Source organism: Dermacentor albipictus, chromosome 1 (genome assembly GCF_038994185.2).
Source record: "Dermacentor albipictus isolate Rhodes 1998 colony chromosome 1, USDA_Dalb.pri_finalv2, whole genome shotgun sequence".
NCBI lineage: Eukaryota > Metazoa > Arthropoda > Arachnida > Ixodida > Ixodidae > Dermacentor > Dermacentor albipictus.
In genome coordinates, this window is record NC_091821.1 from 77,397,849 (window position 1) to 77,414,127 (window position 16,279).

Sequence of the window (16,279 nt, forward strand, 5' to 3'; positions counted from 1 at the left end):
ACGAAACAGCCATCACAGTGTGGCTGCACTGAAGAGGAGGAAGACGACGTAGACCCGCTTGATATAGCGTCACCATTTTGGCCTTCCGTTAGCTTCTTCTGAATAAATTGTATATAGCATTGGGCTACAGCTAAACGTAACAATGTAAAAGGAATGACAAAGGGCTAAAGGGACAGTAATAACACACATTGACTTAATCCAAGTTGTTTTAGCACCCTTGCATAAACCTTGCAACATTTTATTTACATAGTTCAGGAGAACATTCATTTGGGCTAGATGGTGCATACTTGAATTAGGAAGGAACAGCGCCAACTAAGACGATCACAAGAGGGGAGAACGACACAGGACAAGCGCCATCCTGTGTCGTTCTCCCCTCTTGTGATCGTCTTAGTTGGCGCTGTTCCTTCCTAATTTTATTTACAACAGGAGACAATTCAATTGCAGGTCAAATCGTGGCTAAATGTACTGCAAAATTCTTCCACTTAGGACAACTGAATTGAGCAAGATGGTAGGGACGCATGCATTTGTATATGAATTTCATATACAAATGCACACGCATCTTTTGCAGCAAGAGCGACTGCACATTAACCTCAGCTCAAAGGCAGCCATGAAATGCAAGCTAACAACGCAACACTCACTTGTTGCACTAAGCTGTGTTGACACCAAAAATTACGTAGTCAGCTCAAAAGGAATGATGTGCTTATCAGAGTGCACGTTAATTGTACTTACATGGAGAATGTGATCATAAACATCATCATCACTCATATCTTTGAAAACTGTAATTGAAAAAAAGAGAATAATGAGGATTTGCCACTTATAGACAGTAACACAAATGTGCCCACTTTGGTACAAAAAACCAAATACCTATTCGAAGCAAAAGGAAAAAAAAATGCCAAGTATACACAAAACAGTAAAACCGAAGAAGCAGCAGCCCCGTAAATAGCCAAATCTCAGTGGCTCATTGGAAACAACCATATGTACTTTGTTTATTGCAAAATAAGTGATGGGAGAAAATTGATAAGAGTCCTGAGTAGTAGGTGGCCTAGCAGATGACCATAAAAGCTTGACAATAAACAGACTTGAGAATCCTGACCGTTTCTGTTCCTACATCAGTGTTCATTGTGTTAACTTATCGCAGCTAGAAACAGCCTACAGAAGCCAAATATGATGCTTGACTCCCCATTTTATAACATAATAACTTTCAATAGAAACATGCCACAAATTTGCACCAATAACGTGAGACATGAAAACAGCCTGCCTTTTTTTTTTTGCAACTGTGCATGGTAAGACAGCAGGCACGAGCAGCTTGAGCACAATTTCATGCCGTTTACTGTGTCCAATGTTTCTCGCAGCGAAAGCTAACAAATAATCACAATTTCTAATTTCACATGCCACAAACATTCAAATGTGTTTTCTTTTCGTGTTTCTGCATAAATTCAATACACCAGAAACCATTCTTCATTACATATTTCGTATAAAACTAATCAAACAAGGTGAAAAGCAATTTTCTGATCATGAGAGCTTATAAAAGAATTTGAGGGAAGCTCAATTTACAGAAAACATATTGGTGGTTCCCACGCATCTGCGGGAATCAATGATAAGCGAATATTTCTTTGGCGTTAACACACACAAAGCAAATGTTATGCAAATGCAATGCTTTTAACGAAAATGTTTGTCCAAATGATGCAAATGCAATACAATTTCATGTAAATGTGATGCAATCGTGCAAGTTTAACACAATGATGCAAATATTTCGATGTAAGGTCAGTGTCCACATGAACCCTTTAACAAGACATTCAAAGGTCTAGAAAAATGTTTATTTTCTATCTAAATACGCAAAACACATCAAGAATAAGCATAATGAACAAAAAGAAGAAAAAACATTTGCAGAAATTTTTTCGGCAATAGAAGAAAAACTCCAGGCAGGAGCTGGAAGGAGGCTTCACCCCAAGCCACCTAAGGCTTTGTTTTCAATTTGTAGAGACTGCTGTCATCATATGTGAGCCATATGTGTACATTTCATTTGCTTTACATCACATGTGTGACACCACTGCAGCTGGATATGTTGCATCGGCTTGTCTCCTCTGACCTTGCTTTCAGAATACAGTGAGTTGCGTGCCAAACTTCTTCCTCGTCCAGTGTCCCTGCTTTAAACCAAGAAATGACGCTTGCTGCCTGTCATTCAGTGTTGGCCTAAGACATTTAGCTAGAAACTTAGGACTCTATACTGAAACTCGACAGGGAAAAAAATTCTTCTTTTAGTATTGCCAGTAGGCAACACTCGTCAATAAAGGGTTAACGTCAGGCACGTACCCAGAGCTCCCCCCCCCCGGAATTGAGCGGAATACCCCCCCCCCCCCCTCTCCCCCCCCCCCATGCCACCACTCCTCACACACATTCCTAAAGCACCGCAAAATCAAACTTGTGACTTGACAGCCATTCCGCGGTTAAAATTTTGCTGCCTTTTCCTCTCATTTTGGATGGCGGTTGTTATCGGCATCTTCTGGGGTGTGAAGCCCAATTTCGTTATCGATTCAGTGCCCGCACGGTTAACTCGAGATGTGTTCAGTTGTCACCATCTATTGCAACGGTCACGCACATCACTGTTGCTTCGCTAGTTCAACTTTCTTTGTTTAGACTGATCCAGGGACCAGGAAAGGGATTCAGTTTATAGTGAGGTGGTCTGTATGCTCGTGGAACGAAATGTGGCCAGACAAAATGCCAGTTGTGTTTAACTTTTACTTTTCTTTCATTATCATTTGCTTTTCTTGCAACTAATACATTATTATGCTATCCACTGTTATGCTGCCAACTATTTAACAATTCTGTTGTAGTTACTAACCGAAGGTCCCGTTTTCAGTATCATTACTTTAGGACCCTCGTCTGTATATTACATTTATGTACCTATGTTTTGCATATGAATAAACTTCAACTTCAACTTTTGCTTCAGTATCTCCTCCAGTGTTGGCTCGCCATGATGCTGGCAGATCATGAGAACCATGTACCTGTGATATGGGTTAGATAAGGTGGAAAATAAAATCATGCGAAACAGCATCCATCATGAAACCCTGCAACAACCATTAAACCCATAGGCAATATGAATGTCACCTATTACCTTGTCTCGTTTTCCCCTAATTGTACAGCACTTTTAATCCAAAATTGGCAACTGAAAACAAGAGTCTCAAGGAGTTGAAAAATTAAGCGATCTACTAAGGAAGAGAGCCAAGGCAACAGTCAAACAGGATGGAAAAGCAAAATTAACAAATGTAACTATGTTTGTGAAAACACTTTTGGATGAACATCTCTTTATTTAAAATGGAAGTAGAGAAAACGCCAGCAGAAGAGGAGAATGATTCTGTGTGTTTTGAATGACGCTTCTACAGTAATCAGTCGAGTCGCCTGAAGTAGCCACTTCTCTGCTGTGCTTATATGGGTGTTTATATAACCTTTCACCATGGGTGCAGTATGTCTATAGGACCGCAGTGTCCTGCACTCTATGTGGTTGTACAGGGCTGGTGGCCACGCATCTTTACGCAACTTTCTAAATAACAATATGAGTCGGTTTTCGCACTTGGTAGAGCAGTAAATGAGGAATCCAAAAGAACTCAGATTGTTCCGCAAATATGTATTTGTCTATAATTCTTCCCAAGATAATTAAAAAATGCTGCTAGAGATGCTTATTTTACACTTTCGCTTGTTTACTTGTTCTTGGCAGTGTTTTTCCTGCGCTTCTTTCCTGTGCGAGTACATTTGATTTGGTTCCTTGTTTGTCAAGTAAAGGAGAGGCGTATCTCACAGGTGTACCTGTGAGATACACCTTATCTTATTTCTCTTTTACAGGCTTACACGTCTTTATGGCGAACGGTGAACATTATTTACATTTGTACTAGCAAAATTACCCCCCACTCATTTGCATAGGAAAGTTACCCTAGGAAAAACAGGGCATTGACAAAGTTACAATTAGTCCAAAAGGAAATGCTTTAGCTTCCCCACTGAAGCCCCCTGTCCACAATGAAAACCCCCAAATGGTAAAAACACGATTACTATGTATGCCTTGTCACTAAACAGACTGCAGGCCTCATGCATATTCTGGGGGAGGGGGCACTATGCTTATGTGCAGTATGCTGAATAATCACCAGATTCTAGGTTCTAAAGGCTCTGTTCTTGACACACATGGTGGCTGCACGGATGCCATTATCAGTCATGTTGGCTCTGTGATTGGCTATCTAGAGTTAATGTGCTCTGAAATTTGTGCCAGAAAGTGGAAACTATGCAAAACACAATTTTGCGCCCTCATCAAGATGGTGAAATGTGATGTGGAGCTGCGCACATTCTTGAATAAAACATCCTTCTGATCAGCTATGGCATCTATATAGTGATGTTAGCGCATATAATAAAGTGCACAGGAGCATACAGAAGCCCATGCAATGCATCTGCCATTTCACGAATACATATGTGGTGGCATTCTGTGATATACACCATGTCAGCTTATTGATTACTTGGAGAAATATTATGCGAGTAGCATCCCAGAAAGGACTGTTTTGTAAATGGCTATTTGACGTTGGGTAACGCAGCGCTGGTCCACCATTGCACAGATTTTCCGCCATAATTTGTGGTGTGACGAGCTATGCGAATTATGCTAGTGAGTAGCTATAGGTACTGGCAGCCGAGAGGTGTATGTATCGCTGCATTTTCCTCGTCGTTTGGGGTCATGGAAATCTTTCGCTCATAATTTGTGCTCCTAGTGTTTGCACTGCTCAGGGGAGATGTTGGCATTGCTATTTAGATCTATGATATTTTTCAAAAGCGTTTATTTGAAATAATCATAATGCAGAGTGGTGAACTACTCTCAGTCGGCACACCTGCTCCTCAAGACACCATACTGCACTTGCGTAGCCAGTGTAGATAAAAAAAATAATAATAAAATAAATAAATAAAAACAATATTACACCGAAGCTGTTATGAGCTAGTTACCGCAGGATCGCGTCTGTGTGTAGAGACAAAACTCCCCATCCTATCCCGAAGATAGTGCAATACCGGGCCGACCCGCACCGGAGGTAAAGCAGGCGTTAAGCACTCTCCATACGTGGGCCGATCCCGAAAATACTGCCATGCCAGGCCGACCCGCGGCGGCGGTGCAGTTCGCCATTAGGGGCCCACACACACAGCTTCGTTGGTCATCCTTCTTCACAGAGTGGAAGGGCACCGAGTATTTTGGAAAATGGAATCGAAATAGGTGGCCTCTTCGATTTGGCTGCACCTTCTGCACTAATTCAGGGAGTGTAGCAATTTTGTCCTCGATATCACAGCGCAGCGCGCCGCCTGCACCGCGCTCTTCAATTTGACCTTGTGTAGGGCAAGTTCATCATTATTTCACGGTTCTCCTGCACTCACTACTTCGTAAGTGCAGGCATCGTGCAAGCTCTCGGTAGCAGACAACACGGCGCAGCGCTACTTGAATAATGGCGCTCGGACGCAAATATCTCCCGTTTGGCGGAGATCTTTGTTGGCGTAAGATACAAATTCGATGCCTGAATGGTTGTGAGGGCAGGTTTAGAAATCCTTGTAATGCATTAATTGTTTCCGATTGTGCTTCTCTTGGAACGCGCTCTCTGACGAAGGAACAACATCCACGCCCGCCATTCAGTTCTCACGACGTAGTACCTGTGTACTATCACTACAGCGATTATTGCAACAACAAAAATGCCCTCACTTCTACTACGTGCACATTTTTCGAAAAGGTTCACGACAGGACTGCACTCAGTTGATGGGATATGCTGCCACATTGCAGAATCGTGTCCGCACAGGAGCCAAACCGAGCACAACGCAAAATATTTCTCGAACTGCGTGGAGCAGATGATGATGATGGTTAGCAGCGTAGTTCCCTTTGAAACTGTAGTGTTTATGTTGTTTCAACGTCAAATGTTTCTAATTTCTACTTTTTTCTGTATATAATTGTCCCATTCTGCAGTTCCATGTTTTTGTTCCACGTCACTCCCTACTTATGCGCCACCAATCCTCATGTCTCTTACTTACGTTTACCGCGCCAGTGTTTATCGCTTCGGTATTGTAGTTAAACCCCAGGGCTACCTGAAGCATTACCCCATGGCATAAAGTTAATATAACCAGACTCTAATATAACCCGTGTATTGAAATCGGCAACCGCAAGGGCGCCGAAATGTTGCTACCCTGTTTAGGCACGCAGGCGCAGACGACAAAATGCGATTCAGACGAGACCACGGCGGAGGATATCCCTCCACCTTGGACGAGCCGCGCAACGAAAGCGATCCCAAGCCTCCCTCAGTATTTATTTATTTATTTATAGGGCACGTTGCAAGTGCTAGGCGGCGCCCTGTCTTTCGGATCCCTAGCGCCATCTGACGAATAGTTGCTCGAATGCGGTAGGATTACTCACGGCGTAAGCAGGTCGCGCTGCGTGCTTGGAGCCCTGTTTGGCGGTAGTGACGGCGCGAAATAGCGTGCCGATAATAACTTTAGCCGGGTTTCGGGAGTTACAAGATCTTGAAAGCCTTTTTCGTGAAAAAAAATTTAGAGAAAGGAAGTCGTCTATTTGAAGTGGGGCACGTGTATACGACGTGAGGGAAGTGTTGAACTCGCACTTATCGGAAGTGACTGCTAGGCGTATTCCGCAAACGAAAAATAACGCACCAGGGAGACGCGTGAAACTCAGCGTAAGTTACTTCGTTACCTTCGGTGCGGACGCATGAAATTCTTGAAGATCGGCGATAGCAGACAAATCCTAGCGGGGAGCTGCGATTGCCCGACTGGCATCGCAGGGAAGTGCAAGCACGGCGCGGTAGTTTCCCTGTACATACAGGACGGCAAATGCGAATCCAACACATCTCATCCAAGAATGTGGGGCGTACGACCTACCCGAGGTATACTAATGTTGCTCTCCCCAAGCACAAATAAAGGTGAGGAACTTACCAGTTGTGTTAGACTACGCTGGGAAAATATTTCCGCCCAAGTTACTGGGAGTTCGATACTTTTATGTTGTTGCCATTTTTCAGTGCGTACAAAGGAGGTTCCAATAAACCACGTCGTCAAATATTTTGGTGATCTCAACTGCCCCTTAGTTTATATGCTGGCTGCAGAAGGGTGTATGCCAGCTGAGCCAGCTGTAACCCCTCCTCGTAGCTGCAAGCACTGGCGCTGTTTGAAAGGGAGTGGATTGAGAAAGTTCCCCAGCTTTGCTGCAGTACAGTGAGGAAACAAACTACTATGTTTGCCACATATCCTGGTACGCACTGCAGGTGTCCCGTTGCGTTCATCATTGCTGTAAAAGCAACGAATTCAGCGTTAACGCACTTGGCATAACGCCGGAACATAAAGCAGCCGTCGGACGAGCGTGATCCAGTGTTGACGCCGTTCTGCTTCATACGTTCGGCTCGGAAACCTGTAAATTTTGTTCCTCGTGAGTTGGTGTACGTGCTGTTGCAGCTCACTACGCAACAGCTCGGGTTGCACTTCGGCATTGCACAGAAAAGGCAACGGCTACGCGTGAAACAGTGCACAAACAGGCTTTCCGAACGCAAGCGAGCCGGTTGTATCCTGCCGAGTGCGCGCTCGCCGCCGCGAGGGGCGCCCCAGTAGGCGCGGGAATTACGCGGGAACTACGTTCGCAACCTGCCTCATCGAGTAAAGGGGGTTACAAAATCAAGGCAAAAAAAAAAAAGAGTAAGCAGCCTTCTGAAGTTTAATACAAAAGATACGCCTCAATGCAGGGCTCATCAACATTACTACCAAGATCAAAACATGAAAAAGGAAAAACTGAAGTAATGAAAGGCCACAAAGGTACACTTAAGGAAATAACACGAGTAAAACTTAACGTAAGGCACACTAATACTAGAAAGTAAAATATACGAAAAATGAACAGATCAGGGAGTACAATTCTTGAAAGGATATTTCGGGAAAAAGACGCAAAAAAGCACTAATATATACAGGGCATACAAGTGAACACGTGACGCAGCATAAAATAGCAATTCATAAGAGCAAGATAGCAATGCATCAATAATAATAAAAACATCACAAGAAGTTCGAAGCTCATTGCCAAGTGCAAGAAACAAGATAAAGTGATTTGTAAATGCTATTATGAAAAATGCTCGTATAGGAGAGAGATGAATTTTTTTTTTTATCTGACTCGGAAGCAATGTGATCAGGCAGATTGTTCCACAAGCGAATGACCGTAGGGAGTGCGGAAAAGTTAAAAGCATGTGTCGCACCGTACATATGGTGGCAACATCAAGCGCCTGCAAAGGCAGCGACACCGTGAATCTTACATTACAATTTTATAAACAGCCATCCGATCGTTCTGAAATATATACGGAATGAACCCTGAACGTTGTCCGGGCGTACGTGCTACATGTAAACGCTTATTTTTTCATAATATTTTGAATATTCCTAGCGCTACAAAAATGAGGCGTAGCAGCCTTTGTGGTTGCCGCTTTTCTCGCTCATTATATTCTCTGCGCCACGAGTTCTATGCTCAACACTATACAACTTGGCTCGAGACACATGGCGGCTGCACGGCTACCATTATCCGCCATGTTGACTCTCTTGATTGGCTGTCGAGAGGTCACGTGCTTTAAAATTTATGCCGGAAAGCGGGAGTTCTGCAAAATGCAATTTTGCGTTTTCATCAAGATGACGAGACGTGACGTGGAGCTACAAATTTTATTGACTAATACCTTTTTTCTGGTCCTTGGCAGATGTATTGCGACGTTAGCGCTTTAAGAAGAAGGTGATGGGTAGCGTGCAGAAGCCCATGCAATGCATTTGTAATTGCGCGAAAGCGTGTGGCGGTCCAAGGTCACAAAATGTGTGTTCCAATTCTGGCCAGCATCGCAGACAGTCTACGTAGACAGCCGAGACAGCTTCGAGGCCACAGGTTTCCTACAATAATTACTAGAGGGAATTCTGGCGCTGCAGTCGTTGTACCACCATGGGAATGATGGGAAGTACATGGATTTGACTGATCATTGTGCTTGTGGGTTCAGACGTTCTTGTGGCTTTGTATATTACGCTATATAAATCTTATTGGCGTACGTTCCAGCGCAATCTGTACTCTTCGAAGTGCAGAAGACGCAGGGAACGCGTACAATTGCTATTAATTGCAACGATTGAGCTTGTCCAGGTGGCCAAACCGAAACGCACCATGCGTCTCAAGGCACTGGCATGCCCTCAACAAGGTCGCGCCGTTGGAAACTGCAGGCGATTCGTATCGAATGGGTCATTCGTACTACTTCGAGCGTTGGTAAATGCATTCAGACCGCTCAGTGTTTGTAATTGCATATGACACATATTTATGCCTTAGGAATAGATGTCTTTCTTTCTCTTCTTTCTTTTTTTCTTTTTTAAATGCCGCTCGGTGATTGCACGTGTATTGCAGCCGCAGTGTCGGCTTTCATTCTACGATGTTATTGTACGGTTCCCTTTGGAGAACAAACATTTTTCTTGTTCTTCAAGCAGCACGTATCTCTGGTGTGCAATTTTGCGCGTATAGTTTTCCAACAGTAGGTCTTGCGAAACGGAGACGTAAAAACATATGTAAACTTCCTGCTTGCCGCTTCAAACAAATAAAACATATGTGCCCTATCCGGCACCCTGCACTCAGATTTACGGGAAGTATTCTTATAGAAAGAGAAAAAGAACTGCAGTGCAACACTTCATTCATGTTTCTGTCTTCCTTGCGTAACAGAATGCAGAGTAATTGTACGGGTTCTTTTATTGCGGTCGCACGCCGGGCACCGAAAACAGCTTCGGGTAGCCATTATGCGTGCTCATTTTTGGCCCGTAAGTCGTGTGAAATTTTTTGCCCAGTCCATGCTAACAATAAAAAAAAAAGCGGCGCGGTAGCCTAATTAGTGGCTACATAGTTGATATGGCGTTGCGCTGCTAAACTCGAGCTCACGGGTTCAAACCAAGTCGCGGAATTTGATGGGAACGAAATGGAAAAACACTCGTGTACTTCTGTTTAGGAGCACGTTAAAGAACCCCAGGTAGTGGGAACTGAACAGAGTGCCTCATAATCTTATCATCAGATGTAAAACGCCAGAATTTGTTGAATAAATTAAAAAAAAAGAAGGTGGCTGCGTCTTTCGGCTTTTTTCTAGGGGTGTAAACGAAAGCAATTATTCTCGAATCTGATTTCTGAGAAAACATGTTACGCTTATCTAATATTTCATACCTAAATGTAATGCAGTTCCCAAATATAAGTCCACTCAACTAAACAGCTTCTGTATTAAATACGGCTGCTTTCATTTATCCGGTGCACTATCATAAGGACAATATTTAAGCAATTAAAGGCGCGGCTCGTCTCACATAGACGTAGAGTTATTTGTAGATCTGCTGTGCTCGTTGAAGTGTGGTACCACACCGGGCATCCAGTTTTAATGGGTTGCAGATATGGTGAGACTGTCAAAAAAATGTTTTCCTTGCCAGAATCAAGTTAGCAGATTTACAGACTGCCCCAAAACTGGGAGTTTATATTGAATGACAGCTAGGAATTTGTTCCGGAGAACCGATTAGCATCCGTGCGTCAATTCTCTCAGGAACTGGTGCGCCTCTGCGCAACAGCCACGACTCTCGAGCAGCACAATCATTCCGAATAACAGTTCTCACTTGCATCGCACCTCACCTTCGACACTTCAACAAAAGTGCTGTTATGCGTTACATTCGAGTGGAAACAGCTATTTCATATTTTTAAAAAAGTGAATTTGGAAGTCCAATACGATGTGAATAGCAAATACCATTCGATTAGACTATATGTTTATACTTCATTTCGCCTGCTGGCAGGTTGAAGAAGATCGCCAGAGAAGCCACGGAGATTACATTGGTAAAGACTTCCCGGTCTCCCCGATTCAATCTGAGCATAGGCAATATCTTTTCCCTAACACTGTTGTTCATATTAACATCCAATAATTGCCTTGATTCCTTTTTCAGAAAGTCGACTGGTTCATCTGGGGCTGGTGCAGCTTTTAAATAAACACCCGGAAAGCTAGCTGGAAACGTATGAGAGGGTCGCTACATTTAAAGGGCAACTATGGCGATTTTTCGATGTCAACGGATGTTGATGAAATTTGCTGGGTACGTTTCTCTGAACACTTTCGTCATGTCCTCAAAAAAAGCAGGTTTGATAGTTGCACGGATTTTTTCACAAATGAATTTAATTAATTGCCTCTAGCACCCTACCTTGCCTCCTCCTCAGTTACAAGCCACATTGTGCATGACGTCAGGAGCGTTGCATGCAGAGCATGCCGGGATTATGCAGACGACAGTGAAGCGAGCGTCGAGGAATCGACGATCGTGAGCTGGTGCATGACGTGAGAAGTTGTGTTCCCTGTAGAAGTAGGCTGCACGAACTTCAGCTCTCGCCATCCGCACACACAGTTTGAGCCGATGCCGATCGCGTTCAGCCGAGGTTAAGCCTATATGTCACAGTCGCGTAGTTCATGCGTCTGATGCTGGCGGGCCTGAGCGACTGTCATGAAGTTAATTAAGCCACCAGGATGAAGGAAACTACTTCTGCAGTTCAGTTTTGACCATACGGATTTGAAATAAACCGTTCCTCATTTCCTACAGTGCACACACAAAAAACGAGAAACGACGACATGCAGCAGTATCGACATCGGTACGCTGCCGTTTTCGAACCGAAAGCCACCCGCCACACTCACCGGCACTTCCCTAAATTAAATGCGACTACGAACATGAGTGTACTTTTACCTATTGTCATGCAGACTTATTATTTAGCTTCCGAGGTGCGCTGCTTGCCTCGTATCCCAAATGGGCAGCAAACATAGGCCCCCCGATACAGCCGCGTAAACAATAGCGTAGTTTGCGAACGGCTGGCAGCGGCGTTTCCGCGAGAAAACAGCGCGTTCTCGCAAAGTCCTCATTTGCGTCCACTTTACGGAACATATTGTGTGCATGAAGAGAATACGGAGAATGATGAGTAGGCAGCATAACAACGCTCACGCACTACGCGGTCTCCCCGCTCGCTGTTTTCGAAGATGTGTAGTCGCTCATATCAGTGCGATTCAGTGTGATGCAATGGTGTTTACATGCACAAAATCTGCCTGTTTTGATACGTTCTTTAAGGCAGAAAGCTGGGCTAGTTGGTGGTTATTTGTATACGGGGACATCGCACTAGCGCGTAAAAAAGGACAAACTCCGTGTCCTTGTCCGTGTCCTTTTCCATGTCCGTCTCCTTTTTTACGCGCTAGTGCGATGTCCCCTTGATACGTTCTGACATTCATTGATGTCATCGATGAGCGGCTATAGCATTATATCTCAAGCGAACGAGGAGTGGCCACTGTATATGCCTATGTAAACAAATATACCGATGGGTACTTTGGACTGCCAGCGGCGTTCTTGCGGGATATAATGCGGGAAGTCGTGCTCCACATCTTACAATGAGCTTGCGAAACGCTAACATGAGAAGGGGTAAAACATCTAAAATAAATAGCAAGCAGTATGTATAATATCAGTGGTTAGGGGTACCCTTGGTCTTCATGTTGCAGCACGATATGTAGCGCATGGGCGCTGGCTCTCGTGGTGACGGATCGAATGCGAACGGCGATTCGTGACTATTAAATTCGTCAGAATCATAACGGTCAATATTTGACAGATCCGTAGAGCTGGTGCAGCTGGCATTGTCACCCGAAGGTTCGGCGCGGTCACGCTTCAGCCGAGCGTCTGCTCTTAGCTGTCAGCGAGCGAGACCGGCATGCCTTGCGCGCTTTTCCCGGTGGAAACAGGTGGAAGGCGGGAGATGGCAATTCAAAGCGATGAGCAAAACGAGAACAAGGTGCAAGCGGGAGCCAACGCTTCGACATGAGGACTTGTCTTTTTCCTATATTCGTCAACACAATCAACGTCTGCACATTTATATCGCTCATAAGTGACAATACAATTAGTTTTTCCGACCCCGTTGGTAGCGATGAGAAAACACGCCAGGCGAGCCCCTTGGCGTAGACGATCGCTGCGGCGGCTGCGCTGAACGCTTGCGGGTCAAAATCGCGCCAACAATTTACTATATCGCGCAACGTTTTATAACATGCAGGCTTTCGAGGTCATCTACTGAGTTATCTTGTGTCGGAAACAAATTTTAACTGATTTTTTGTACCGCCGACAGCGGCGAAAGACGTCATCCGTCACGACCAGGTGGAAAAAAAAGAAAATGACACCGCGACGATCGCAGCGGCGAGAAACGTGCTCGCCGGACACGGCCGGACCTAAAGCCCCTCAATCCACGCGCCACCGCCGACCCGGGAAAGCGGCGGTGGTGCGTGGATGGAGGGGCTTTAGCCGGACCCGCCCCGACGGCAGCGCAAACTCGTGACGTAATGTTTTATCGGTTGTTTACAATCCCTCCTTGATGTCGATGTCGCGAGGTGGTGCGTTTTGCGCTTGGCGGCGCGCACGTACTTAAAAATTGATTTTGAATATGTTCTATGCTATAGGCGCCGTTGATATTTTGCAGACGATGTGTCTGTGCCCGCATAAATCAATCTCACTCGACTTCGAAATTTTTTGTCAGTACTCCTCCAATGTAAGCTAGATAGTGTTTTTCATAGGTTTGCAGGCGCAAAGACTTAAAATAAAGAAATAATGTGTGCTTTGCTCAACTTTTTGTCGCCGCGAGGTGGCGTCACGTCACAGAAGCGCTTTCCGTACGTCTTCCAGACGGCTAGAAACACCTCGACGCTGTCTGCTTAACTGTTTACGTAGACCGTCTCCGATGCTGGCCACAATTGGAACACAGCCTATGTTATAGGCACTATTCTGGACCTTCCTCCATATTCTTCGAGGCGTGACGTGACTACCTCGTGAAAAGGAAGTGACTCAGCCCGACTCGGCTGGCTGAGCAGCGGCCGCGAATATCACCGAAAGCGTTGCGCGCGCCACTAGTATGGTGGCTAGCCACCATACCACTAGAGCTGCTTGCGGGATGCAAGCGCCGGCGCTGCCATCTCTTGATCACTCTGCTGCCTACTCGCACCGCGTGAGGATAAGGTCCCTGAATAAAACTGAAAGGTAGCGACATGCTTTTATCTTGCCGCCGCCGCTGCTGCGAGGAGGCAGAAGTTCTGTTTACCAATTGGCTAGGCGCCGTCACGCGGTATTTTTCGCGCCCTTTCCTCCATTTTTTTTTATTTTTCTTTTCCGCGTCTCGGCCCACTCGCCACCATGACAGCTGGCCGTCTAATTTCCGCGGCGAGGATTTCGCAATGGATTTCGGATGTTTTGGCTAAGTTTCGTGGCCAACCGCGTCATTGAAAAACTCAGTTTATGTTTTGTTTTATGTTAGGGATTAATTTTACGAGTGCTGGAGGTGCAAACGTGTACGAACGGAGCTTTTTTTTTTCTTCGTTGACGGGGTACAGAGCTCACGCATGGGTGAGCTTATGCACGGGTGCTATTCTCGGTGCTCGTTCAGATTTGTTTTCCTGATCGCGCAATCAGGTGTATGAAGCCATGGAGTGCGTAGGCTGCGTTCTGTCATATATCGTGCTAGAAACGTAACACGTGTTATTGTTGTAGTACTGAGAGTGCGTAGCTTTGTCAGTCCATGGTTTTGTTAGGTGCTGCAAATATATTTTGCGAGGACAAGCTGTTCACACCAGTGCAAACGATTTTGACTATTATGATTAGGCTTTCTCCGCTTCGCCGTCTCGGCAGTTTGTTGGCTCATATTGACTTGGAATTGCGCAAAGGGGAAAGTGCTCATTGATGGAAACCATTTCTATGTGTAACTTTCATCCTTGCATACGCTTTGTTCACAAACGAACTACAGGTTCCACTGTGATGTTTGCGCTCGAGAGCCAACGGCACCAGTTTGTCATAAAAGCGTAGGACCAGTTTCACTGCATAAAGAGATGCCAGCGTGATGACGAAACGACAATAGCTGAGATGCCCCGCGATGATCGCGCACGTTTCTACATGACGCTCGCGTTATTCAGGCGAATATGTCAGGCGCCTTGCAATCGGTCATCATGGTACTAAGATGACTAAATTATGAAACTGTACAAGCTGGACACGCGGCAGTCGATTGGGTACACGCAAGCACACATGTACGTACTTCGAGCAGCGCAAACGCATCCGAGTTGTTGAATCGGCAGCTACATAGTGCTGCACATAAGCAAGCGCATCGCCTTTAGTGTGTACCGGCGAAACCTTAATCGCAGCCCTTTCGCAAGTGTCTTTAGAAAGCCAAATAAAGAATCTGATCAATCAATAGAAATAACTCGCGAAGCAGTTTTATCTGTGCAAGCCGCGACATTGTTTTTGCCTGCAAGTCCAATGCATGGCCGTGGACGACATAACACTCAAGCAAATCTCTGGCATGCATATTAACATCGTGTACACTACGTATACATTATTGGCGAGACAAAGACTTCTGATTTTGTGCTAGTAATCGACACTAAAAGGAATTTGTCCACCAAACTAGCCTCAAAAGCCTTCTAACTGGGAGCAGGCAGCCAACCCGAAGCCACAATACAAGCCCGCAGTTACGCGCCGAAAAAGCACAAAAGACATCTGCTTCTGCCAGTTTCATAGCGTTCAATCATCGCTCCTAGCACAGCACACAACAATCGAACCTTAAATACGGTAAAAGTTCGTGGGCAAACACCCAACAACAGTTTTAAATGTCGCACCTCGTGTACCTCTATGGGCGGCTTCCGCACGAACGACCAAACTGCGAGGGAAAGCTACGAGAGAAAGAGCGAGCTGCGAGAAGGCCAGGAGGAGAGGCCGGGCGACTACCTTTTAGTTTTATTCAGGGACCTTAAGTGAACAGACCTCAAGGCGCCGCCTGGCGTGCATTTCTGTTGTTAAAACGTTTATTAAAATAACCATAAAAAGCTTCCGCCCCCAGGAAGTGGATCCATCAGGGCGGGGGGAGGGAAGAAGGAGAAGGTCAGTTCAGATATTATCGACCATTTTTGAGTCTTGTAGAAATCGAAGTAATGACTGGAATATGAGGCGCCGGCTATCGGGGGCACCAGTGGGAAGGCGCCAGGCGTTCAAATCCTGTGCCCTCAGAGTAAGCGGAAGGGTGGCTATCGCTCTTCTACGGTTCTCGGCAAGCGCCGAGCAGACCCAGAGAATATGTTGCTGATCCAGCAGCTGATTCCCCGGACAGGTACGGCAAAGTGGCTGATTGCCAGGTTTGGAGGCGCATCCTGGCGCGGCGCGCTGGTGTTACTGCCGTCTCCGTGACGATGCGTCGCAGGCGTGTGGCTTCAGCACGGGTAAA

At 45.4% G+C, this 16,279-nt stretch overlaps 1 protein-coding gene across 2 annotated transcripts in view; it reads right to left on the reverse strand.

Annotated features, from left to right (window-relative positions):
• The window catches only part of LOC135917641 (cyclic AMP-dependent transcription factor ATF-6 alpha-like), a 119,352-nt gene that overhangs the window by 75,795 nt on the left and 27,278 nt on the right, over window positions 1-16,279 (reverse strand). Inside the window, exons 1-2 of one of the 2 annotated variants that reach the window (XM_065451215.2) lie at window positions 5,714-5,829; window positions 730-776 (exon numbers count right to left, since the gene is read on the reverse strand). In XM_065451215.2, the coding sequence (XP_065307287.1) occupies window positions 730-776; window positions 5,714-5,786 (120 nt within the window). In that variant the 5' untranslated portion in view covers window positions 5,787-5,829. Of the gene's footprint in view, window positions 1-729; window positions 777-5,713; window positions 5,830-16,279 lie in introns of those variants that run through there. The other variant, XM_065451214.1, reaches the window with a different exon arrangement.